Source organism: Pelobates fuscus, chromosome 2, assembly GCF_036172605.1.
Source record: "Pelobates fuscus isolate aPelFus1 chromosome 2, aPelFus1.pri, whole genome shotgun sequence".
NCBI lineage: Eukaryota > Metazoa > Chordata > Amphibia > Anura > Pelobatidae > Pelobates > Pelobates fuscus.
In genome coordinates this window covers 135,531,499-135,558,739 of record NC_086318.1, presented here as the reverse complement: position 1 = coordinate 135,558,739, position 27,241 = coordinate 135,531,499, and the positions used below count along the sequence as shown (strand labels likewise).

The 27,241-nt window shown below is 45.9% G+C and overlaps 1 protein-coding gene across 1 annotated transcript in view; it reads left to right on the top strand.

Moving 5' to 3' along the window:
- The window catches only part of MCF2L2 (MCF.2 cell line derived transforming sequence-like 2), a 446,256-nt gene that overhangs the window by 277,133 nt on the left and 141,882 nt on the right, over positions 1-27,241 (top strand). Inside the window, exons 16-17 of the mRNA XM_063442725.1 lie at positions 13,561-13,627; positions 16,994-17,109. Coding sequence (XP_063298795.1) covers positions 13,561-13,627; positions 16,994-17,109 — 183 coding nt within the window. The remainder of the gene's footprint in view (positions 1-13,560; positions 13,628-16,993; positions 17,110-27,241) is intronic.

The following is a 27,241-nucleotide window of genomic DNA, read 5'->3' as shown; positions in this document are numbered from 1 at the left end:
GTGTTCTGGATTTGACCCTCTCGGGATTTTTCTCTGGACTTAACCTCCTTAATCTGCTGGTGAGGACCCCCATCTCCGACTGAGTCTCCTTGAGGTCCGATTTCCAGACCTTGCGCATGTCTATCAGGAGGTGCTTTTTGTCACGCTTTGTGGCCGGCGAGGAATCATCCTCAGAGTCAGAGTCTTCACTCATTTCAGGTGAGTCTCTCTCTGTCATCTCGTGCCCCCTCTGAGCTTTCCTCGTCACTCGGCACCACGGGCGCCATTATGGAGGGCACGGATGGAGCAGGCCTCTCAAATGAAAGCCTAATATCTGGCATTCTTGGGGTCTTTGGAGGGCGAAGTTTTTTGTGCTTGCGGCCCATTCTTGTCTGTGGTCGGGGACGTGGTATTTAATGCCTTTTGGAGCTAACAACAGTGAGTAATTAGAAGCTGTGGTTAATCTGCAACGGTGCTTACGTCTTGTCAGTCTATTGTTTTTTTGTTTTTTTTTAATACCTGTTTATTTTGGCATGGGTTTTTCCCATCATACCGTTTTGTTTTTTTCTTTAATCAAGCATGACTTAGAACGGTGGAATACACGACTCGCAGGTCTGTGTCAATGAAGCGTAATACCATGGAACTCGCAGGTTCCTTAAACATTTAGGTAACTTGTGCGCGGGGGCCTAGGGAGTCGGTGAGTTTCTGAGGGGGGGGGGGGGGCAGAGGGTATTAAGGTAAGTAGAAGGCAAGTTTAGCCCTCAGTGATTGGTGTTGTGCTTATATTAACGTGCTTCTCAGTCTCTACTGGTGGTGTCAGGAGTGTCTTACTGTAAAAGTGATTTGAAATCAGCTGAGTTTGTGGACAGAATCCACTGAGTCCAGATATTCAGGTAGGTTTGGGATTTCTTGCTGCTGCGGAATATTAGGTCTTCCATAGCACGGAGTTCTTCCATTCGTTGGAACCAAAGTTCCATCGGTGGGGCTATGTCTTTCTTCCAGAATAGTCTATTGTTTTTGGTTTTTTTTACGTTAATGTTATGTACCACTTATGTCTCGATTGATAAAAATCTTGTCTTCATGTTGCATTGCATTCTCCATGTCTGACTGGCATAAATAAAGAATGTGAAAAAATAAAATAATAAAATATGTGCAATAAAGTATTTTGTTTTAAAAGATTATTGAACACTGTACTTGTAACGGACCATTTTGCACACAAGAGGTTAAAAACCGTTTAGGCGATATTCCCCTTTCCAATGCACAGGCAGCTACTGCAAGCACCAGTCTCCCGTACTGCAAACTACACGAATCCTCCAACTCCCGAACAGGAAACACACGAACACTGGAAACAGCTGAACAGGAAAAGCATACAATCAGCTTACACTCCTGGCAATCAGCATACAATCCAATTACCCCAATAACAAGACGACACTTCGTTTTGAGATCAAGCAGAACTGACTGTACTGGCACATACAGCCTCTTTTATTCACAATCCACAAACATAGTACTGCCCACAGGGTTTTGAAATACAACCAATCAATCCGTACAATGCACACAGACACTCCCACACAAAATCCTCCCCTCTGCCTGTGATATGATTACTGAACACAATGGGTAATATAATTATCACAGGCAGAGAAATACAGTTTTATAAAACATATCACAGGGACCCCAAAACATGCAATAACCCCATAAAAAGTATATAATCGGAACCGGGGGATCTGGGTGAACCACATATTCACCCAGATCCATTCAGTAGTTTGGAAGATACAGTTTAATGCAGATTCCGCTGAACATATACAGGCTATATGAAAAATAATTACTGTATAATGTGTCCCCTGTTGTATAGTTTAAAACTACTGAACGATGTCTTTGTGCACCAAATACCGGCGAGATGGCACCGTGTAGAAAAGTCCAAACAGTGTCTGTGAGTTAAAATGGCCACCATCCATTGTTCTCACCATGTGCTTCATCCATTGTTCTCACCATGTGCCTCTGATACATGAAATGGTGGCCACCCAGTAACTCCACAGTATGTCCCCAGATGGTTCTTAAAGGGCCAGCAGCTGCATAATAAAATACAATGTGCCCAAATCTGTTATTTCAAGGGCCAAACCTCCCATGGACCATAATCATATGGCAAGAGGCTGGCAAGCAGTCCTCTGCAGGCACAAGTGGAGGGGCTGTTTCCTCCACAGTACTCACTATAACAACTTAATCTAGATGAAGCTGTTATAGTATCTACAGTAGCTCCTCTCCCCCCAGTGGCACTAAATCTAAATATTTAAGTAATTAGAAGGTTTGAAAGCAGGGCTTCCATCCACACCTTCAAGTACTCTGGGTAGGAGAGCCAGGACTATGCTGGCCTAACATACCCTAACATACTCTGATGCTACACGTGCATGCGCTGTGTGCTCATGGTCTTTCAGAGAGAATGATTGTATAGAGAATCTATCAGGTCTTTTGGATTGGACCTCATTCTGGAGGCACGCTTCCAGGATAACATCATGCTAGGAGGAGGCTCAGGGAGACTCAGCGCTGGAAAGGAGGTGAGTAAATAATTTGCTTTGGTTTTAATTTGTTTTATTTAGTTGGTTGGTTTATTTTGCAGGCCGGAGGGCCACTAAAACTAAGTAGGGACATGAATACAAATATGTATTCCTAACATTAGTGTTCCTTTTATGTCATATAAAACACAATTGTTTTAATTTGTAGGTCACATGCTTATAGCAAAGATAGAAGACACAGAGTTTAGCAGACACCTCATGTGCTGATTCACTTCCTGCAATGTAAATATAGGCTCACAGCTGTGGACGCAGGGGTGACATACATACAGAACTAAAAGCAAGCCTTAGCAACACATATGCTCTTTAATACAATAGGGTTATTCCACCCAGTAAATACAACTTAACTACACCTATGTTCAAATGAGACTCAGAGCGCAGGCCATTTTTGGGGATTGTCTTGAACAAACCAGGCCTGTTGGTAATTATTTCTGTTGCAAAAACTCTATTTTTAACTGTGTACGTTTATGGTGTAGTGACTTAGTGTCAGGAATAGCTGATGGCCAACATGCAGAACAGTAGACATGTGCAACTCGTTTCAGTCCGAATAAAAATTTGGCTGAATTTCTGGTAATTCGGACATTCGGGTGCTTCCGAATGTCCGAATAGCTGAATTGCCGAAGTGCTGAAGTGCCGAAATTACCGAATTTCCGAAGTGTAGTAGTGCCGAAGTGCCGAATTGCTGAAGTGCTGATTGCCGAAGTTCCAAAGCACAGTATTGCCTAAGTACTAATATACTTACCCAGTGAAAGAAGAAGAATGTTACATTGTATACAATTTCAAATAAAAAGTATACAAACATAACCAGGATTCAGCTGTAAGCATTTCCAACAATCAAGTAACATACATTCATATAAAATGTAAGTTACTTAGCCAGTCATGTAATGACAGGAATGAATAAGTAGATAACTCCCTAATTCCCACGGTAAGGTGGGGGCCCTAAATACAAATTGGGGGAGGACCTAATGTGGACCCCTGAGCGTGGGTGGGGGCCCTAAACAAGAATAAGGGGGGGACCTAATGTCCTCCCCCCTGGCCCCCACCCCTGAGCCGTGGGTGTTTAAACCCCCTCCCCCCAGGTGACCCACGGCTCAGGGGTGGGGGCGGGTGGGGAGGATAATAGGTCCTCTCCCCTTCTTTTACTTTAGGGACCCTTTTTTTTTTTTTAACAGACATGCCCCTACTTGCGGTATAGCGAGTAGGGGCAAAATTTACTAATACTAAGTAATTTTTACTTAGTATTAGTAAATTTGGCTGAAAGACCGATTTAGGTCTTTCAGCCTTTTGGTAGATAACTCCCTAATACCTTGGGATTTAGGGAGTTATCTACCAAGCGGCTGCAAGAAAAGTCCCGAAATGCCGGAGTTCCGAAGTTGCCGAACTTCTGAAATGTCTAAGTTCCGAAGTTGTCTAAGTTCCGAAGTTCCGAAGTTGCCGAAGTTCCGAAGTTGCCAAAGTTCCGAAGTTGCCAAAGTTCCGAAGTTGCCAAAGTTCCGAAGTTGCCAAAGTTCCGAAGTTGCCAAAGTTCCGAAGTTGCCGAAGTTCCGAAGTTGTCTAAGTTCCGAAGTTCCGAAGTGGCGAAGTGCCGAAGTGTTCAAATGCCGAACCGAGACAAATATTTTTCCCATGCACATGTCTACAGAACAGATATGAAGAAAGTTCCTAAGACTTATTACCGGGCCTTAGAATGGCCGGATTTAACGTATAAAGGAAAAAAACACAATACAGGATAAAGACAAGACGTAGAAATAACAAAAAACGATGAGCAAGCCATGAGTCAAGGAATGGAGAGTTCAGAATAGTCAGGAGCCAAGCCAAAGGTCAAGTAATACAGAAATCAGATAGTCAAAAGGGAAGCCAAGGTCAAATACACTAGAATCAATATCAGGAACGTGCTCTTGGATAACCACAATGGAAACCACGACAGGGCACAGAGAAATGGACAATGGACAAAACAGGTTTATATAGTCTAAGGTGCTACCTGATTGGCTTCGGAGAAGCATGTGATCATGGGCGTGTGTGTATTACACCTACATGATTAAAAATGATCTGGCACTTTAAGGGTTAAATTGAAAAACCCTTAAAATCTTCAAAGCTGTAGTGGCCGGCGTCTCTAATGTTTACAGACTCGGCCGCTGTGAGAGGAGGAGGTGCTATCACCAGGTGTGAGTGATGGGCGGCCTTCCCATAACCACATGGGAATGCCGCCGGACCGATACGTGCCCGCCGTTCCAGAATGCTTCCTGGAATGAGCAGACCGGACAGGTAAAAAACCTTAGAGAGTGTGCTGCTATAATCTGGGTATAAATAATAATAGTTGCAGTTCATGGAATATATACCCAACAGTTCTTGATTGGTGCTACCATTTCATTGTCAGCATCTTGACTCTGCTGTTGAAATTACAAAAATATCTCTGTGGAATGTTGACTATGCATGTACACATGTTTTATATAATATTTTAATGTAGGCATAGAATACCAGGAGGTTTTAACAGGCCTCTCCTGGGTTCACACATAAGAGTTCTGGAATCAGAGAATGTTCGTTTTAATTTAGATGTATATGATTGAGTTTCTATGATATAGTGATGTGGGAATATTAACATGTTATTTGACATAGACCTGCGTTCAGTAATAGATAAGAATATTCTAGTCATTGGGTAGCAGTTTCCCTTTTAGATGTCAGTGGGAGAACTTCGATATAGTTGCCAGCGTTATGAGCAAGCAGAGACGGCTCTATAATTAGGCCAGTTAGGCGACAGCCCTATTTAAAATATATATATTTTAAATATTTATACATTCAGTATCACAAGGGGTAGTGTAAGCTCAAAAATATGTATGTCTACAGTATCTAAATTTTAAAGTTAGCAGTCAAAATCAAAACCAGCACAATCTCTATATGGAAATAATAATGACGCACTTGAGCAGGAACTAATTTAGGTGGAAACATATTGAATCTAGTTAGTAAACAGTTATGGACAACTTGAACTTCCTTAATGGAAAATTCCTCATGTGGAATACGTTAAAAAAAAAAAAAAAAATCTGCTCCTCTTTTTTCTGCCAATAAATATTTTTTTTTTGTGATTACCACTTATTTGTAAAGAAACCGGATTCTTTAAAATGAATTTCAACACTAAGGACAAAATAGTCGTATTGGAAGCATAGCTAACTTAGAGAATGTTTCCAGTTTTGACTATTATACCTTGAATATAAAATTCACTTGAAATTCAACTTGAATTCTCAGTTTAGTAAATAACCGTGAAAGATTGTTGGTTTAGTCTTTTAGTATTTATGAATACCAATTTCAATATACTAGTTCCTCAGTTCATACTCCTACTGAGTTCCTATGTACAGTTAATCAATTCAGTTAATTCATATTTATAGTCTGTGTTTCAAATTGCTCCAGTTCAACAATCCCAAAATCCAAAAAATAACATGGTTTATAATACACTTATTTTTCTGTATTTATTTTTCCTTATATTATACGATTTATATATTTTTTTTATTTCAACAAGGCTTTATTGAAGCAAACAAACATAGTTATAGTAGTTTAATAGGGCAGTAGGTTTATGTGTGAGACTTGTAGGTCTTAGATAATAGGTCTTAGGTAATAGATATTCGGTATTCAGCACTACAGAAAAGTAAAAGGATATATACTAGTGTGTAGGTATCGAGGCCAACAGGATATCATAAAATATGAAGCAGAAGTAGACATACCCTTTGGCAATTGTGTACTTAGGATTTGTGCTGCCCTAGGCAGGATGGTGCTCGGGCACCCCCCTCATATAAATTTCTGCACTTTGACTGGCAGATGCTTACTCAATAACAGACACACACTCACTGATAGATGCATATACTCATTGACAGACACACTCTCATATACACTGACAAACAATGACATACACAAACACTCACTGATTTGACACACTGACAGACAGACACACTATTACTCAGACACACACTGACAGACTCACACTCACTGACAGACTCACACTCACTGACAGACGCATACACACTCAGTGACCGATGAATTCTCACTCACTGACCGACACATATTCACTCACATACACACACATATTCACAGACAAACACACAAACTTACAGACACACACACATTCCCTTTGACGCACTCACTGACAGACACACACACACACACACACACATCTCCCCCAACACTCACACATTATTATTTTTTTTAATTTTATTTTAAATCCACCCAGCCTCCCTGTGTGACAAGTGGATGTGTGACAACTGGATGCTCCATCATAGGGGCCTTGTCCTTTTTCTAGAGGGCAGGGATCAGAGATTTGGCTGCATTTAGGAAGTGACAGTAGATGGATTTTATGTATGCTGCCAATGGGGACAGGGTTGCATGCAGGAGAACATGTTCTATTTCGAAGGGAGGGGTCTCCCCCAATATCTCTGAGGGCTTGGACTTAACTAATTCCCAGAATGGCTTTATTCAGGGACAAACCCACAATAGTTGTCTGATTGTACCCTCGGCCTTCCCGCATCTCCAACATGTGTTTGGAACTGTGGGGAACACCCTGTGTAGGTATTCAGGCATCCAGTACCAAAAGGAGAGGAGTTTGTAGTTGGTTTCCTGGTATCTGTTGCTTACCGAGCTCTTATGGATTAATATTAAGATCTTCTCCCATTGTGCATCTGTGATAGTTTTACCCAGGATGGTTTCCCAGGTTCTTTTTAAGGTATGGTGTCCAAAGAGTAGATGTTGGTAGAGCAAGGAGATCGCTCCACCAACATTAGTCTTGTTGTTACATAAGCTTTCGAACCAGGTGACTTCCCGATGTAGAGCTATTTTGTCTCATAGCGTGTAGTAGAAGTGTCATAATTGCGAGTATTGGAATCTTTGGAATTATGTTGGTGAGGAGCCATTTAGGACTTCCGCAAGGGTCCTCAATTTCCATGTTCCTTAGGAACTTATGTAATTGGGTGAAATCTTTGTTTCCCAAGAAGTTCCATGCTCTCAGCAGTAGTCCACCTCCCAAGAGGTGGACTACTGCCTACTCTTTGGAGAGACGTGTGGAGCTCTGCGCGCCACATCCCATATTTTCAGTGTTTGGACTGCTGGGCATGTCTGGTGGCGGCTGTCTAATAATAGTTTTTTGGGTGTCTCTTTGTCCTCTCCTGTTCCCTGCTCCCATCCAAGTCATTCCCTCCAATTTGTGTGATAATGTATAGGGAGAAGTTGAAGGTGCGGAACTCTGCTGCAATTTCTTCGGGTAATTGAGTTGTGCGGCTCGTAGCAGTCTTAATCCTGTGGACCTGTGCTTGAGATTGTTGTCCTTTAAGCATTCTCGCCAGTAACTTTCATCCCTTGTTGGCATGTAAGTAAAAGAAGCCTTTCAACTGCTGTGCTGATCTGTAGTGTCGGCTCGATAGGAGTGCAAGCAGTTGTCCTCGAGCCTCTAATATTTCCTTGTATACCAATTCAACTTGAGCACGTTTGTGTTGGGACTCCAGTTTGAAGATAGTATCCACCAGTTCTGTAATTTGCCGTCGAGCTTCTGCCCTTTTTCGGGCTGCAATCTGAATTAAGATTGGGTCATGGAGAAGTGGGTGTAGTCCCTGTCTACCGGGTGTTCCGTTCTCCAACAATCTATGAGCGGAGAGCTTGGAGGGATTTGTGAATACTCCTGATGGCTCTCTGGGGAATGCTGCTGTAACCGGTTGAGGGATCTACTATGGGGTTAAGGGAAACATTAAAGCCTCATCCGAACACCAGTATACCTTTTCCCCTAATCCTGCCCTTAATCCTATCCATAATCCAACTCTTAATCCTAACTGTAATCCTACCCATAATGCTATCTACAATCCAAGTTTTAATCCTGCCCCTAATTCCACCCCTCTAAACCCACCCACTAAAGGGATTTCTTCTGCTGACATCAGTACTGACATCAGCTGAGAGATTCCCTAACACAAACACATTACAGAAGACTCTGAGGGCAGACCAAACTCCATGACTGAGTGCGATCACCACTTTGAGCTCTGCATATAGCTCATCTGTCAGTCTGGGTCCACAGTTAGTGTAACTCCATGGTTTAACTGGGGAACGGCTGTGGCCACACAGAATGAGCATGTTCGCAGCAGTGCTATTTTAAAGGATTTGCAGTGCTATGTTCAGCACTCACTTTGACAGCTGCACTTAGCTCATCTGTCAGTCTGGGGCCACAATGTGTGGCTCCAGCTGACAGAGTGGATCCTGAGGTACCTGGGTTCTCCTTGATATCAGCAGGGTTTATACTATATTGGTACTTTTAATGCTGGTCTGTGCTGGCAACAGGGGTTAAAGCACTGCACTGCATGAAAACAGAGGCGGCTCTAGACTTTATGTGGCCTTAGGCGAAACTCAAACATAAGCCCCACTAACACCAAAAGTGAAAAAAAATTATAATAGGGTTGCATTTTATGTGACAGGATTAGAGGCATTAATGTGACAGGATACAAATGCAGAAAGAAAAGTCCTGCGCTCAACTCCCATCACTACTGGGCGGCTGCAATGACTACAGTACACATCAGCCCCAATACATAGTAAAAACCAAAGAAAAACATGTTACTTGCGCTCTCTCCTTTATCCCTATGTATTTTTTAAAACAAATGGAGGTCTTTTAGTTACCTCCAATGGCCATGAGAGGATTGAGCCCACCTGCCACATCAAGGCAGACCCCCCCTAGGTGGGTCCTAACTCTAACCATTCACCTTGCTTCCTTGAGCCTCTGGCAAAAATCTCTAATGAGACAGAAAGGGGTATTTTTTATATACACCCCTATACATTATTAACCCTTAATAGGGAACACATGGGATGGGCGGCTGCATTGTAACAAGGCTGAGTAATACAAAAATTGGATACAAATGCAGAAAGAAAAGTCCTGCGCTCAACTCCCATCACTACTGGGTGGCTGCAATGACTACAGTACACATCAGCCCCAATACATAGTAAAAACCAAAGAAAAACATGTTACTTGCGCTCTCTCCAATGTGACAGGATAAGTGTGGCAGGGTGGGGGAGAGTATGACAGAGTGAAAGAAGGTGAGTGTGACAGAATTAGGGGGGTTAATTTGACAGGGTGAGTGTGGCAGAGCGAGGGCAGGTGAGTTCGGAGGGGTGATATTAACAAGATTAGGAGTGGTTAATGTGAGTGTGGATGCATAAAGGGGCTGAATGTGTGGGGGGATGACAGTGTGAGGGGAGTCTGACAGTGTGTGGGGAGGCTGACAATGTGTGTGGGGGGCATGACAGTATGTGTGAGGTAAGGTGACAGGGTGTGTGAAGGGGGTGATACTGTGAGAGAAGGGGGTTGATACTGTGTAAGAAGGTGGGTGATAGTGTGTGGGATAGTGTGTGGGATAGTGGGTTGATACTGTGAGGGAAGGGGGTGATACAGTGAGGAGGGGGGTGATACTGTGAAGGAGGGGGGTGATACTGTGAAGGAGGGGGGTGATACTGTGAGGGAGGGGGGAGATGGTGTGAGGGAGGGGGGTGATGGTGTGAGGGGTGATACTGGTAGGGAGGTGGTAATATTGTGTGAGGGATACTGTGAGGGAGCGGGTTAATGCTGGGGAGAATACTGGAAGGGAGAGGGTTAATGCTGTGGGAGGGATACTGGGAGGGAGGTGGTAATACTGTGTGAGGGATACTGTGAGGGAGCGGGTTAATGCTGGGGAGAATACTGGAAGGGAGAGGGTTAATGCTGTGGGAGGGATACTGGGAGGGAGAGAGTTAATGCTGTAGGAGGGATACTGGGAGGGAGGTGGTAATACTGTGTGAGGGATACTGGGAGGGAGCGGGTTAATGCTGGGGAGAATACTGGAAGGGAGAGGGTTAATGCTGTGGGAGGGATACTGGGAGGGAGAGGGTTAATACTGTGGGGGATACTGGGAGGGAGGAGGTAATACTGGGAGGGAGGAGGTAATACTGTGTGAGGGGTACTGGGAGGGAGCGGGTTAATGCTGGGGCGAATACTGGAAGGGAGAGGGTTAATGCTGTGGGAGGGATACTGGGAGGGAGTGGGTTAATGCTGTGGGAGGAATAGTGTGTGGGAGAGGGTTAATGCTGGGAGGATACTGGAAGGGAGATTGTTAATGCTGTTGTGGGAATACTGGGAGGGAGAGGGTTAATGCTGTGGGGGGAATAGTGTGAGGGAGAGGGTTAATGCTGCGGGGTGTGGGAGAGGGTTACTGTGTGGGAGAGGGTTAATGCTGGGGGGATACTGGGAGGGAGAGGGTTAATGCTGTTGGTGGGAATACTGGGAGGGAAATGGTTAATGCTGTGGGGAGAATACTGGGAGGGAGAGGGGTTAATGCTGGGGGAGGAATACTGGGAGGGTCAGAGTTAATGCTGGGGGAGAAATACTCGGAAGGAGAGGGTTAATGCTGGGGAGGATACTGGGAGGGAAAGGATTAATGCTGGGGTGGGGGGAATACTGCGAGGGAGAGGGTCAATGCTAGGGGGGAGGACTGGAAAGGAGAGGGTCAATGCTGATGGAATACTGGGAGGAAGAGGGTTAATGCTGGGAGAGGGATACTGGGAAGGAGAGGGTTAATGCGAGGGGAAACTGGGAGGGAGAGGGTTAATGCTGGGGTGGAATACTGAGAGAGAAAGTGTTAATGCTGGGGATGAATACTGGGAAGGAGAGAATTAATGCTGAGGGGGATACTGGGAGGGAGAGGGTTAATGCTAGGGGGAAGACTGGGAAGGAGAGGGTTAATGCTAGAGGGATACTGGGAGGGAGAGGGTTAATGCTAGGAGGAAGACTGCGAAGGAGAGGGTTAATGCTGGGGGGATACTGGGAGGGAGAGGGTTAATGCTGGGGTAATACTGGGAGGGAGAGGGTTAATGCTGGGGAGGAACACTGGGAGGGAGAGGTTTAATGCTGGAGGGGGGAATACTGGGAGGGAGGGGGTGATTAAATACCTTTTTTCTCTCCCTGGTGGTCCGATGGGCTCCCTGGTGTTCCTGTGGCCATGGCCGCCGGTCTGCAGCTCAGCAGTGTGCAGAGCTGCAGACCATGCATCTCGCGAGATCCAGTCAGGCTGTTGCCGTGGTACCCGCGGCAACGCTCTGATTGGTCAGAATTTGTGAGACACATGGTCTGCAGCTTTGCACACTGTGGAGCTGCAGACCTGTGTCTGTGATGGGCACTCTCCTCCCAAGCAGAAGGTACACAGGGGCCTCGGTCACTGACCGAGAACCTGACACAGTCTGTCCTAAGGCGGTTTAGCCGGTTGCGAGGCCCCAGACAGGCGGCCGTCTAAACCGCATAATTAGAGAGCCGCCTCTGCATGACGGTATAGACCAGGGCTAACCATTTGAGTAACTTTCAACGAACCAATCAATGGTAAATTGTATGTATTTGCACTAGTGATGTCGTGAACATTAAATTTTCCGTTCGCGTATGGCGAACGCGAACTTCCCAAATATTCGCGAACGGGCGAACCGCCATAGACTTCAATAGGCAGGCGAATTTTAAAACCCACAGGGACTCTTTCTGGCCACAATAGTGATGGAAAAGTTGTTTCAAGGGGACAAACACCTGGACTGTGGCATGCCGGAGGGGGATCCATGGCAAAACTCCCATGAAAAATTACATAGTTGATGCAGAGTAGTGATGTCGCGAACATGGGGGGATAATGTATAATAAACAGGTTACTGGCTATGGGGGGATAATGCATAATAAACACAGGTTACTGGCTATGGGGGATAATGTATAATAAACTCAGGTTGCTGGTTATGGAGGATAATGTATAATAAACACACACAAAAAAAAAAAAAAAAAAAAGAATGCAGCTTCAGAATTAATCTAAATTGTATGCTGTCTAGGAGGTGGGAGGGTCTGGGAGGGAGGGTCTGCTGCTGATTGGCTGGAATGTGTCTGCTGACTGTGAGGTACAAGGTCAAAGTTTACTCAATGATGCCGAATAGGGGGCGGACCGAACATCGCATATGTTCGCCATCCGTGGCGAACGCGAACATGCGATGTTCCCCAGGAACTATTCGCCTGCGAACCGTTCGGGACATCACTAATTTTCACTTTTCTAACATGCATTTTTACTTTTTTTTTTACTACCTTTTATCTGGAAAAAACAATGATAAAAAAAGTAGCATTTAGCCTTGAGATTAAATATGAGGGGCAATAGCACCAATCCACATCCACCTAAAAACTAGACTTGTGCACATATTCTTTTGAGTTGGTTCAAACAAATCAAATTCCCTTTAATATACACCATAATGAATCGATCTGTCTGTAATTTACCTGTTGAATCTTATTCATTGAGATAAACTCCACAGGTAATCCCGAACAAATCGATTTGTTGGGTTGTAGACTAAGAGGAATTTGATTTGTTCATACTAGCTGAAAAGAATTTGTTCACAAGTGTTCACATTAGTTCACTTTGTCCTGCCATGCGTCGTGAGATTCAGTCAGGAGGAGGTCTGCTAGGATTGAGGGAGGTGAATCTCCCTCAGTGTGCCAGAGGGGGTCTGCGCGGCTCGGCGGAGTAAAGTAATGGCACAATTATGCAGAGATTTGGATACATTCTGTCTGCAAAGGAGCTGTTTAGCACTGAGCACACACGATGTGCGACCGGTCGGCCGGCTGCTAGGCTCTGCCCCCCAGGGCTGTTTTTTAACCTCTTGATTTTAGAGACATTTAGACATTTGCTAACAAGTTTACTAGTACAATGTATAGATGAACTCTGATTCTCTATTATTTTAGATTAAGTTGTGTTTGTCATGACTGGTACCCTTTAAAGTGAACATAAAGATTTCATATATATATATATATATATATATATATATAAAACCAGTAGATTGTGGCCTTACCTAGCATACCAATTTATTCTGCATAGACTTTATAATCAGGGTAGTCAGGGTAGTCACTGTTTTAATTAGATGCAATGTATTAATTAAAAAACAAAAACTACTTTATATTATTATTATTATAGATTCTGAGAATATATAAAGTAATTATATTAATTTTTTTTTCTCTTTGTATTTACAGCCACATAATTAACGAGTTAATCGAAACAGAACGTGTTTATGTCGAGGAGCTCCAAAGTATAATAGAGGTAAAATTTCTTATGTTCTTATTTTTACATGCCATGTTAAAAGAAAAAATATAAGCTTATGCCAAGTGCATATAGTAATTACTTTACATTTTAATATAGAACCTGGTGGAAGTGTTATTGTTTTCAGATTAAATTTTAATTAAAATGCACATCCATAAATGCACCTTTTTTGCAACGAACATTGCCTCATAGCCAGGTTTACTTACTTACGTGAGAATTCAAAGTTAATTTAAATTTAAGGCCAAAATAGCCAACCTGGTTGTTTTCTTTTCAATTCACTATGAATTTACTTTGAATTCTCACTTTAAGAAATAACCCTGAGAGAAAGACACCTGTAGGAAAACAGTTTATTCTGATTGTATCACACTGATTAGAATCAGTGTGTTAAAGAGAACCTACTATCTCATGTGAGATTAATATTGTCACAATTCTGGGAACCAAAACACGCTAACACACACACAGAGAAAAGGTGCAGTACCGGACCTTAGAGTGGCCGGGCTAAGCACTCAAAGAATAGTCAGGAGACAAGCCGAGTAAGGGGAACCAGAAGACAGAATAACGAGAGACAAGCCGAGGTCAAAGGGTAGGAGAAAGTCGCAAGGTCGGATAAACAAGCCAGAGAGTACGTAATCAGAGAGAACCACAAGTAGCACAGCAATACTAGAAAGCAAAGACCACAACAGGGCAGAGAGAGACAGGAAAGGTAAGTATTTAAACCCCTAGATTAATTCTGATTGGATCATTTCCAATCAGAATTAACAATCACACGTGGGAGATATCTATACCTCCCACTGTGATTGAGGCACTGTGCCTTTAACGCCGGGTCAGGTGGCTGACCCCGGCATTTATAAAACTGGGCGGTCTCCCAGCGTGCAGCATCATGCATGCTGCCACTGGGGGACGGAGAGGAAGACGCGGGCGGCATCCGAGGCTGGGAGGATGCCGCCCGCCGAGGGTATGCCGGGAAGGGGACCGCGGACGGCTGGAGGGTGAGTACCGCGAGCGGACTGCAGCCTCCCCTCGCAGCCGCCCGCTGGATCCTGACAAATATTAAAGGAACACTATAGCATTTGAAATATCAACTTGTGTTCCGGTCCCTATCTATAGTAGTGATAGTAGTGTCCCCCACCCATTTACTTACCTTTTTCCAGCACTGAGGCTTCCTCAGCGCTACTCACCTCTCCGCCTCCTGCAATGTCATCGAAGAGACATAGCCTCCTCCGCAGCGGTCCAATCCAATGCTCCTCATAGAGGTGCTTTGGGGAACTGTTGTGCATGTGTGTTGAGAGATGCATGCTCATCCATGCTTCCTTTGGGCTTCCTCTACACATGACCAAGTTTTACTCGGTCAATGCAGCGGAAGCATTTTACTCTTTGGCTGGAATCAGATGAATCTAACCCTTCTCGAAAACTGCAGTGTTTCCTATTGCAAGGTAATAGGACTGCAACCAGACCATTCAATTGAGATTAAAGTGGCACTGTCACTGTTTGGGAACTTTGCAGAATTTACAAAGACCCCCAACAGTGACATTGTCACTAGAGGTCCAGTGGTCGGGGAGCATGCAAAGGTGAGTCCAATTTACGTGAATCTGTCACTCATGGGCGTATCCCACAAGATCGCAGGATACTCCATAGATAAAGCCAGTTTCCTGCAGCCTAATATCTCTTGACTGGGTTGGAATATTCTATATATTCTATATTTCTGAAATACTCTTTTGGAGAAGGGGGGGAGGGGGAATGTGGTAGTACCGATTTAAGTGGTCTTGACGACAATAGTGTCCCTTTAACATTATAATTAAAGCAAATTTTATTCAAGCAATTATATGCAACTGACGTTTTCCAGTGGTGAATATAATGCATTATTAAATGGACACTATAGTTAGCAGAACTACTACAGCTTAATGTATCGGTTCTGGTGTCTATAGTATATCCCTGCAGTGTTAGCAGTGTAAATAGTGATGTCCCGAACAGTTCGCCGGAAACCGTTCGCCGGCGAACATAGCGTGTTCGCGGTCGCGAACACGTGCAATGTTCGGTCCGCCCCCTATTCGTCATCATTGAGTAAACTTTGACCCTGTACCTCACAGTCAGCAGACACATTCCAGCCAATCAGCAGCAGACCCTCCCTCCCAGACCCTCCCACCTCCATGACGAATAGGGGGCGGACCAAACATCGCGCGTGTTCGCGAGCCAACGGTTCCTGGCGAACTGTTCGGGACATCACTAATTGTCAACACTTCTCAAAACAAAAGCACATGGAGAGACAAAACAATATAAGAACAGCCAGGTGCAAACCATATAAGCACTCCCTCAAGTGCTTTAAATATTCAAATGTATATAGAATATAGAATGCACACAGTAATAAATTACCACAAAAATCCTTCCAAGCCTCAGACAGAAACACGAGTCACCAAACCCCCAAACGTTTCGGCACCAACTGGCTGCCTTTATCAAGGGTATTATCAGGTACCCTTGATAAAGGCAGCCAGTTGGTGCCGAAACGTTGGGGGGTTTGGTGACTCGTGTTTCTGTCTGAGGCTTGTAAGGATTTTTGTGGTAATTTATTACTATTATTTTATTGTATCTGCCTTTACTTCTGTTACTTTGTTTATATTCATTTTTTCTTATATGTTTTCATTCTGGTACTTTTTTGTACATAATAAAATGTAAATATTTTTTTGAGATTGTTATGGTGTGCATTCTATATTCTATATACATTTGAGCATTGTAAACACTGCCTTTTCAGAGAAAAGGCAGTGTTTGCATTGCTGCCTAGGAACACCATTAGTAGCAGTCATTCAGACGGCCACTAGAGGTGCGTTCAGTGTCTCCACGCTCTACCAGGAGGCGCTGAACGTTTCCCATAAAGATGCACTGAATCAATGCATCTCTATGAGAAAATGCTTATTGGTGCATCATTTTCACTTGCATGCACAATAGCACAAATGATGACTGATGGAGGTTGGAGCCAGCCTCCAAGAAAATTGCAGACTGTTGTGAACTTTGTATGCTCTTCTGCCTGGTCTGTCATTGGAGCTATGAGAGACCTGTGGAGTGAGTGGCCAAAAAGTTGGGATATTGTGTTCTGTCATATCCTCACCCCCATGCCACTCAGAGCTCCAGTGACAGACTGGGCAGAGTAACATCCAGAGCCTCTGCCATGGTCTCACTTCACCACGCTACAGTAAGCGACAGTGTGTGTGTGTGGGGGGGGGGGGGGGGGGTTACATAATTTTCCTGGCTGTCACACCATGCAGATTGCCTGTTTAAGTGCACTACTGCATGACTGAATTCTAAATAAATATTGTTATCATCAACATTCTAAAAAATAACTAAATCCTGACTTCTTTCTTGTCTTGGTCACAGGGCTATGCTTCTTCCCTGGAAAATCCTGAAATGATTACTCTGATACCTGCCGCATTGCAAAATAATAAAGACATTCTTTTTGGAAATCTTCCAGAAATTTATGAATTCCACAAAAGGCATGTATATCAGTATATCAGTGAATAAACTCTTATAAAAAACTATAATATGTATGATATATGTAAATATATATATATTAAAGAAAAAATGCCTTACGTATGAAACAAACCCTTATAAATGTAATTTCCAAGTTTCTTTTTTTAAGTGTATAGGTACATTTAGATTTTTAGTGTCATGGGATATAAATATAATTAATACTGTAGTCACAAAACGTAAAGCCAGACTGTCACTTAAAAAACAGAAATTCCAAAGTAATCAACACTGTGATAAAACTAAGTAAAGACTGCTTTGCCTTATGTAGCAGCTATTTGTTTGTCAAAATATGTCAAAAGACAACACTTCAAACATCTCTCACCTGGAAAATGGAATCAAGAACTTTCTCGTACCTTTTTTTATTGTCTTAGAGCAGTGATGGTGAACCTATGGCACGCGTGCCACAGGTGGCACGCCGGGCCCTCTCTGTGGGCACGCGGCCATAGCTTTGCCATAACTGCAGAGTAGGCGCCTGCCTGCCCGAAACGGCAGGCGCCTACTCTGCTTCCGTGTCGGGAGGATCGGAAGCAGGGGGGAGGGATCGACGAAGCAGCTCTCCTGTCCTCCCGCGAGCTGTGTGGAGCGTTGCCGCGCGTTACCATGGTAACGCTCCACACAGCATCGCGCGGGAGGACAGGAGAGCTGCAGGACCTGTCCTCCTGTCCTGCATACCACCACCGGACCACCAGGGATGGCTGTGTTCCCCCCTCCCCTTCACCAAAGGTAACAAGAAGGGAAGGGGGGGATACTGATTTAATAACCTGCACCCCTACCCCCCCTACTCCCAGCACCCCTACTCCCAGCACCCCTTCTCCTTCTACTCCCCCTACCCCCAGCACCCCTACTGCCAGCACCCCTACTCCTTCTACTCCCCCTACCCCCAGCACCCCTACTCCCCCTACCCCCAGCACCCCTACTCCCACTACCCTCAGCACCCCTACTCCCACTACCCTCAGCACCCCTACCCCCTTACCCACAGCACCCCTACCCCCAGCACCCCTACCCCCAGCACCCCTACTCCCACTACCCACACCCCCCTTACCCCTACCCCCAGCACCCCTACTCCCCCTACCCCCAGCACCCGCACCCCTACTCCCACTACCCACAGCACCCCTACCCCCACAGCACCCCTATCCCCCTACACACAGCACCCCTATCCCCCTACACACAGCACCCCTACCCTCCTACACACAGCACCCCTACCCCCCCACACAGCACCCCTGCCCCCCCACACTCACAGCACCCCTAGCCCCCCACACTCACAGCACCCTTTCCCCCCCACACACAGCACCCTTTCCCCCCCACACACAGCACCCTTTCCCCCCCACACACAGCACCCTTTCCCCCCCACACACAGCACCCTTTCCCCCCCACACACAGCACCCTTTCCCCCCCACACACAGCACCCTTTCCCCCAAACACACACAGCACCCTTTCCCCCAAACACACACAGCACCCTTTCCCCCAAACACACACAGCACCCTTTCCCCCAAACACACACAGCACCCTACCCCCCCACACACAGCACCCTACCCCCCCACACACAGCACCCTACCCCCCCCCCACACACAGCACCCTACCCCCCCACACACAGCACCCTACCCCCCCCCACACACAGCACCCTACCCCCCCCACACACAGCACCCTACCCCCCCCACACACAGCACCCTACCCCCACACACAGCACCCTACCCCCCACACACAGCACCCTACCCCCCACACACAGCACCCTACCCCCCCACACACAGCACCCTACCCCCCCACACACAGCACCCTACCCCCCCCACACACAGCACCCTACCCCCCCACACACAGCACCCTACCCCCCCACACACAGCACCCTACCCCCCCACACACAGCACCCTACCCCCCCACACACAGCACCCTACCCCCCCACACACAGCACCCTACCCCCCCACACACAGCACCCTACCCCCCCACACACAGCACCCCAACCCCCCCACACACAGCACCCCAACCCCCCCACACACAGCACCCCAACCCCCCCACACACAGCACCCCAACCCCCCCACACACAGCACCCCAACCCCCCACACACAACATTACACACAGACACATACACTGCACCCCTCAATGCAGTATATGTGTGTGTGTTCAGCAGTCTTTATGTATTCAGCAGTGTGTGTGTGTGTGTATTCAGCAGACTGCGTGCGTGTATTCAGCAGACGGCGTACTCAGCAGTGTGCGTGTATTTAGCGGACTGTGTGTGTATTTAGCAGTCTGTCTGTGTCTCGGTGTGTGTATGTATTAAGCAGTTGGTGTGTGAATGTGTTCAGCAGTCTGTGTGTATGTATTGCATTTGTTGGAGATACTAATATAAGCTTAATTTATATCATTATTTAAATTTTTTATAATTTAACTCTCTGTTGTGTTCTTCTTTTTAAAACAAAAGTTGTTAACTGTACGAGTAGTTTTTTCTAAACGTAAACCTCAGTTTTCAGGTTTAATTGCCATGTTGGCACTTTGAGGGAAAAAAAGTTGGCATGTATTGCGGTTTGGGCACTCGGGCTCAAAAAGGTTCGCCATCACTGTCTTAGAGCATCAGCTGACTGCTCTAAGCACATATATACCTTTTTTATGAATGGAGAGATATTGATTGGGTTAGAATGTGAGCTGACTGCTCTAAGCCAGTGGTACCCCTGTTTGGCGACTCTCCAGCTAGTTCCTCTAGCTGAATTTCAGAACCTAGATGTTGATGTGCACAGCGAGGAACAGCACTGGAGAGCCAACAGTTACAGGTAAAGAAACACCAGAGACTTCCTGGCACCATAACAACTTAATGTAAATTAAATTGGTGTGGTGCCTGAATTATTCCTTTAAGTGATCCCCATTTTGTACATTTATCTATTTTCGAGAGTGTTAAAACAAGATAAACCATACTGTTTCTGTAGACCTGTAAACTCTACAGGGCCTAACCTTCTATTGTAAAATCAGTCTAAACTCTTTGGAATGATAAGCCTTGAGCAATTCAGTGTAAAAAATGTTAACTTCAAAATGTCAAGTATAGAAGCGACAATATAATCGTGTTACTACTTATATCTATTATACTTCCAGGTATTTTCTAGTTGTGTAATACATAGTGGTAATCATCTGAAGAACCCCTTCAACCACAAGTACCAGATTTATGTTAATGTTGCCTTAAAATTCAAGGATTTTACTATTACCATGACCAGGGCCGGATTAAGAGCACACTGGGCCTGGTGCTGACAATTATGATGGGCCTAATTACGGAATCATATTGACCAAAAACACTAAAACAGTCATTCCTCCCAAGCGTCATGTATCTGATAGAGATGGCGCTGGAGGGAAACTCATAGGATGCGGCTATAAGAAAACACATACTCTATTCTAATCTCTCTCTTTTTGCTTTCATCTTTCAAGTAAATCCATAACCCCTAACAGCAGTGTCCAGTGAAGCAGTCAATGGTCGGGGTAAAAGGTGGGCCACTGGTGCGAATCACGTGACCAGACCTGCCAAAAGGGGAGAACATGCCCAAAAAGGGGGCATGTCTGTCCAAAGAATTTGAAGGACAGCCTGGCATGAATGCATGTCAGGCTGCCCGCCAATCCTGCAGGCTGTCCAACTAAGGGCATACTATACAGGCAGCACCCTAAGCTTGACATAAATGCGTCTAATGTTGCGCTCACTCCATGCTTTCTAAGGACTGTCCCCTAGCACTCAAATGTCCACTTTTCTCATTATTGTGTTATTAGCAGGCAGAAGTCCCTGGTATATAGTCTGAGACAGAGAAAAGGTGTATGTAGTGAGTGTAGAAGAAAGGGGACATGCCACAGTGTTAGAGAGACTAACGTCTGCAGTACCTAAACCAATTTTATTGTCAGCCAGTATTGTCAGTTTTGTTCCCATACATCCCTCTTAAGCTTTCAAACTTAAAGGAACACTATAGTCACCATAACAAGTACAGCTTATTGTATTTGTTCTGGTAAATAGAATCATTCCATTCAGGCCTTTTGCAGTAAACACTGTATTTTCAGAGAAAATAACTCCACTGGCCACTCCTTAGATGGCTGCTAAAGGTGCTTCCTGGGGCAGTACTGCCTAGTGTGCAGCACTGCCATTCAGTGTCTCCACCCTCTGCATACAGACACTGAACTTTCCTCATACAGATGCATTGATTCAATTTATCTTTATGAGGAGATGCTGATTGGAATTGTGCTGGCTCTGCCCCTGATCTGCCTAGTTGACAGTCTCAGCCAATCCTATCGGGAAGTATTGTAATTTGCTCAGACCACCACTTCTGATGATGTCAGCAGACAGTCAGTTCAGAGGCAGAGCCAGCAGCTGCAGACTTAAATACAAGTTATATTTTACTATACTTAGGGAGGCAAGAAGGGACCAACGTGGTGGTTTTAACATAATAGGGTCAGAAATACATGATTGTGTTCCTGACCCTATAGTGCTCCTTTAAGCAAGAGTATGTGAAGAGTAGTTAGGGTTGCCACCTTTCTTGGAAAAAAATACCAGTCTTAATCATTTGTTTAATCACAAGGAGTGACATCAGAGAAAATTCTGTAAAATCACCAACAAACTACTCACAGTTTGATTCTGCTGTATAGATGGATTGCTCCCAGTGTCTCAGTCTCGCAAGTCACCCAGTGTCTCAGTGTCCCTATGTATAACAGTGTCAGTGTCCCCATGTCGCCCAGTCCCCTAGTGTCTCAGTGTCCCCATTTCTCCCAGTGTCCCAATGTCTCAGTGTGTCCCCATGTCACTAGGATACTGGGGACACTGAGAGACATGGGGACACTGAGAGACCCGGGGACACAGAGACATGGGGACACTGAAACATTTAGGGAAACTGGGAGAAATGGGGACACTGAGACACTAGGGACACAGACACTGGGAGACATGGGGACACTGAAACAATTGGGTACACTAAGATACTAGGGACACAGAGACATGGGAACACAGACACTGGGAGACTAGGGGACACTGGGAGACATGGGGACACTGGGCACATTGAGACACTAGGAACACAGACACTGGGAGACATGGGGACACTGAAACATTTAGGGACACTAAGACACTAGGGACAAAGTGACATAGGGACACTGGGAGACTATGGGACACTGGGAGACTAGGGGGACACTGGCTGGGAGACAGACACTTGGGGACACTGGGAGACATGGGGACAGTTGTGGACATAGACATGGGGACACTGAGACATAAAGGGACACTGGGACACATGGGGACACTAGGCACACTGAGAGACATGGGACACTGGATGGGAGACATGGGGACACTGGGAGAAATGGGGACATAGTGTCTCCGTGTCCCAATGTGTCAGTGTCTCCCAATGTCCCTATGCATCCCCATGTGTCCCCTAGTGTCTCAGAGTCCCCATGTTTTCCAGTGTCCCCAAGTGTCTCAGTGTTTCCAGGTCTCCCAGTGTCTGTGTCCCCATGTGTCCTAGTGTCAGTGTCCCCTAGTGTCTGTGTCCCCATTTGTCCCCTAGTGTCAGTGTCCCCTAGTGTCTGTGTCCCCATATTTCCCCTAGTGTCTGTGTCCCTTAGTGTCTCAGTGTCCATATATGTCCCCTAGTGTCTTAGTGTCCCATAGTGTCTCAGTGTCCCCATGTGTTCCTGCTGCCTTTCCCCCCATCCCTCACTTACCTGAGCTGTAGAGCTGCTGTCTGGACTCTGCTGTGTTGCTGCTCCCTCACAGATCAGTAAGTAGTAGAGAGAGGCAGGGATATGCTGTAACTTCCTATTCCTGCCTCTCTCCACACACAGTGACCCCTACTGGCCGGTGCTGGTATTGCAGAGTAATCTCCATTTATTCTGAGAAAAATACCTGCATTTGTATTGCAGGTATTACTGCAATACTGGCACGGCCAGGCAGCCTCAAATACCAGTCAGGTGGCAAACCAGTAAAATACCAGTCAGGTGGAGGTGGCAAACCTAAGAGTAGTGTGTGTAAAAAAAAAAAAAAAAAATTTTTTTTTTTTTTTTTTTAAATGGGCCTATTCCATGGGCCTGGGCCTGGAGCTGCAGCTCCATCAGCCCCTATGTTAATCCGGCCCTGACCATGACGTAAAGTCATGATTTTATTAATTACACGGAGGCGAGTATTATGCTGCACTCTTTCTTTATTTCCCTCAGCAGCAAAGAAAAAACTTTATAAACATAACCAATAATAACATTAACAGTCTCAGGTGTATTCTTCCTAGTAACAGGAACAGCCAATCAGGTTCCACTTCTCCAGCATAATAGGCTCTGTCAGCCAATCCTGTTCCTCTTTATTTGCAGTCCCGAAGAAGTAAAATTATCCAACCAAACATTGAACTGTACAGGAAGGGGTTTTCCCTTTCGATGTGGGGTAGATTAGGCTGTAAGAGAGGAAAAATATGGTAATACCTTAGCATAAAACTGGGTGTACGCATATTCATAGGTATTCGAGATAGTGTTTGGTCAGTGTTTGTCAAAGGGAATATTGTTGTTTAACCTATACATTTTTGGTGACCGTATAGGCAAATGACTATCATAGCTAAGACTTACCTGGTTCCAAGTATAACTGTAATTTAATAGTCTGTTAAAATGACTTACCGTAGGTCAACTTACCCAACTTCCGTCTACCTTTCCACCGTCGCCGGGTGGGAGGGAGGGATAATACTCGCCTCCGCGTCATTAATAAAAACATGACTTTACGTCATGGTAATAGTAAAATCCTTGAATTTTATTAAGACACGGAGGCTCCTATTATGCTGGTTTAAAGCTGAGAAACTACCGTTCCTGCGAAGTGGTGTATTGGTTTGAAGTAACAATCACGGAAGGTAGATTCTGAGGACCAGTCGGCTGCTTTCAAAATGTCTTCCAGGCGACAACCCATCGAAGAGGCCTTGGAAGCCATTGCTCCTCGTATGGAGTGAGGTGAAAATATGGAGGTGTCTATTCCTGCCGTAGCCATGATCCATTTGACCCAGCGAGCCAGGGTCGGGGTAGACACCGGTAGGTGTGGTCTTTGGAAAGAGATGAAGAGTTCATGTTTAGTTGGGTTCCGCAACGTCATGGTGCGCATTTCGTAGGTTTGTAGGCATTTAACCGGGCATAAGAGAGGTTTGTCAGGAAAGGCTGGGTATGTCACTCTCTTTGTTGAGCTTTTTGTTCTCCGTGATATATCGAAAGTGACCCCTTCTGGAGTGTAGGAATGTGCGGTGATGTCTAAAGCCCTACTGTCCGAGACCCTTTTGCAGGATATGAGACATAGGAGCATGACCAGTTTTGCCGACAGTTGTTTCAGAGATAGAGTTGCGTTATCCGGCCAAGATTTGAGGAAAAGGAGGATAATGGAGACGTCCCATAGCACTGAATAGCGTGGCAGCGGGGGTCGTGCGAATCTGATGCCGCGTATGAGTCGGCATACCAGTGGGTGGCGTCCTATCGGTGTGCCATTGATGTCTTGGTGTGCGGCAGAAATGGCCGATCTGTAGAGGTTCACCGTGCGGTATGCTTTGCCGCTTTCAAATAATGAGGTTAAGAACTGCAGGATCGAAGTCAGAGGAGCCGATATGGGATCCAAGTTCCGTTCCATGCTCCAATCGTGCCATTTGCTCCAAGCAGATTTATAAGCTTGTCTCGTGCCGGCTGCCCATGCGCTCTCGAGAAGTTGGAGAGTTGATTCCGAAATTCCTTTGAATGAGTAGGGCTCCCGGAAACCAGCCATGCCGTGAGATGTAGTAACTCTTGTTAAATCAGGGGGTGAGGGGACCCGTCCGGGTCTCGAAGAAGATAGTCGAGGCGTGGGAGAGTGCGGGATATGTCTATCGCCATCTCCAACAGGGAAGGAAACCATGGTTGAGATGGCCATAATGGTGCCACGAGCACTGTCGTTCCCGTGTGTTGCCGTAGATGTAGTAGGCAGCGGGGAATCAATGCAAAAGGAGGAAACGCGTAGTTCCTTTTGTAGGACCAGTCTTGGGTAAAGGCATCTGTTGCCAGTGCTTCTGGGTCCGGTTTCCAACTGAAAAATCTGGGGAGTTATTTGTTCAAACGGGAGGCGAACAAGTCCTTGTCCAGAGGGCCCCATAGGGATTGGATGTCTTGAAAGACCCTGGGATCCAAGTGCCAGTCGTTGGAATCCCTGAGGTGCCTTGAGTACCAATCCGCCGTTGTATTGCAGAGGCCCGGGATGTACTCCGCTGTGACCGAAATGCCCTGTGCCAGGCAAAACTGCCAAAAGTCTCGTGCCAAATTCGCCAGAACCTTGGATTTTGTGCCGCCCAAGTGATTTATATAACGGACTGCCGATATATTGTCCATTTTCAAAAGGATGGCACATCGGGCTTGAGTCGTTGAGAAACTGCGGATTGCAAAAGAACCGGCTAGGAGTTCTAGGCAATTGATGTGAAGCGTTGATTCCACTTCGGACCGTGCAAGCTCACATCGGATTCTATTATTATGTCTGGTGCGGTGCCGAAAATGGCTCGGCCATTCCAGGCTTCCATATGGGAGAGCCACCATCTGAGTTCTGTTTTTGCCTCTGTGTCCAGAGAGATCATGTCCGTGTATGAAGACCTGTCTCTCAAATGGGAGGCTTGCAGGCGCTGTACCGCTCGATAGTGTAGAGGGCCCGGGAAGATGGCCTGAATGGAGGCCGCCAAGAGGCCAATCACTCTCGCCAATTGTTTTAGGGAGATCAGGGGGATCATCAGAGTGCGTCTGATCTCCTTCTTTATGGTAGTCAATTTCGCAGCCGGTAAGTGTAGTGTCTGTAGAGTAGAGTCCACTACGAGGCCCAAAAACTCTATGTGTCGTGTAGGGGTTAGGATGGATTTTTTTCCATTGATAAGGAAGCCCAAATTCTGCAAAAGATTCTGAGTCCACATCAGATGGGTCTTGATAATGTGGTTGGACTGACCCATGATGAGGATGTCGTCTAAGTAGATTATGAGACGAACCTCTCGACTTCGAAGTAGAGCCACCACGGGCTTCATGAGCTTGGTGAAACACCATGGGGCTGAGGATAGTCCGAATGGGAGACAGGCGAATCTCCATTTCCTTCCTTGCCATATGAATTGTAGGAAATCTTGGTGCTGACGTGCGATTGGTATTGTGAGGTAGGCGTCCTGTAGGTCTAACTTGACCATCCAGTCTGACGGTTGGAGGAGATCTCGGAGGCAGTGGTTGTAGGCAACAAAACTGTTGAGTTGTTTCAAGTTGATCACTGGGCGGACGCCGCCGCCTTTCTTGGCAACTAAGAATAGGTTGCTCACATAGCCTGGGGTAGTCATAGGGATCTCTAAGATGGCTCGTTTGTGTGCCAATTCCAAGACCTCCTTGGATACAAGGGAGGCGTCTTGTTGGGAAAACAGCATTCCCCGTGGCGGGGAGATTTGTACTGGGAGGGACAGGAACTCTAAGGTATACCCTCTTACCGTGTTCAATACCCAGGCATCTGATGAGATGTGTGACCATGCATGGAAAAAATGTCGGAGTCTGCCCCCCACTGCCCATAGGGAAGAAGGAAGTATGAGAGGACTCACCATAAGGTTGTCTGCCTGGTCGGGTGCCACGTGATCCACGAGCAACCAATGGCCGCCCACGTTGTGGGAAGAAGGCAGGGGTGTTGCGGTGCTCCGTGAAGGAGGTTTGTCCAGTGTAGGAGCCTCGGTTCTGTCGGAATTAACCCCTGTTAACACGGCCGGACAGATGGCTCCTGGCTCTTCCGGCCCCACCAAAAACCTTAGGGTGGAAAACTCTGCGCATGTTTGATTGCGCCTTGTCTAGGGCAGTAAAAGTATGTACAAAGGAGCCAAGCTCCTTGACAAAATTGTCCCCGAACAGGAGACCACGGGCCTGGGTGCCCGGCTCGGTTATAGCCATGTTCACCAATTTGGGCTCTATCTTTAATAAGATCGCCTTGCGACGCTCTGTGGCCATCGCACAGTTGGCATTGCCGATCAGGCAAATCACCCTTTGTATCCAACCACTATGGCTAGTGGCTCTTTTGCGCGGTGGTATATTAGACGCGCCATTTGTGACAGGTTTGTAGCTGTCCATCTGTGAGATTGAAGAGTGTTTGGTTTTTGCAATGGCCTTGCGGCCAGTGTGAGGTTG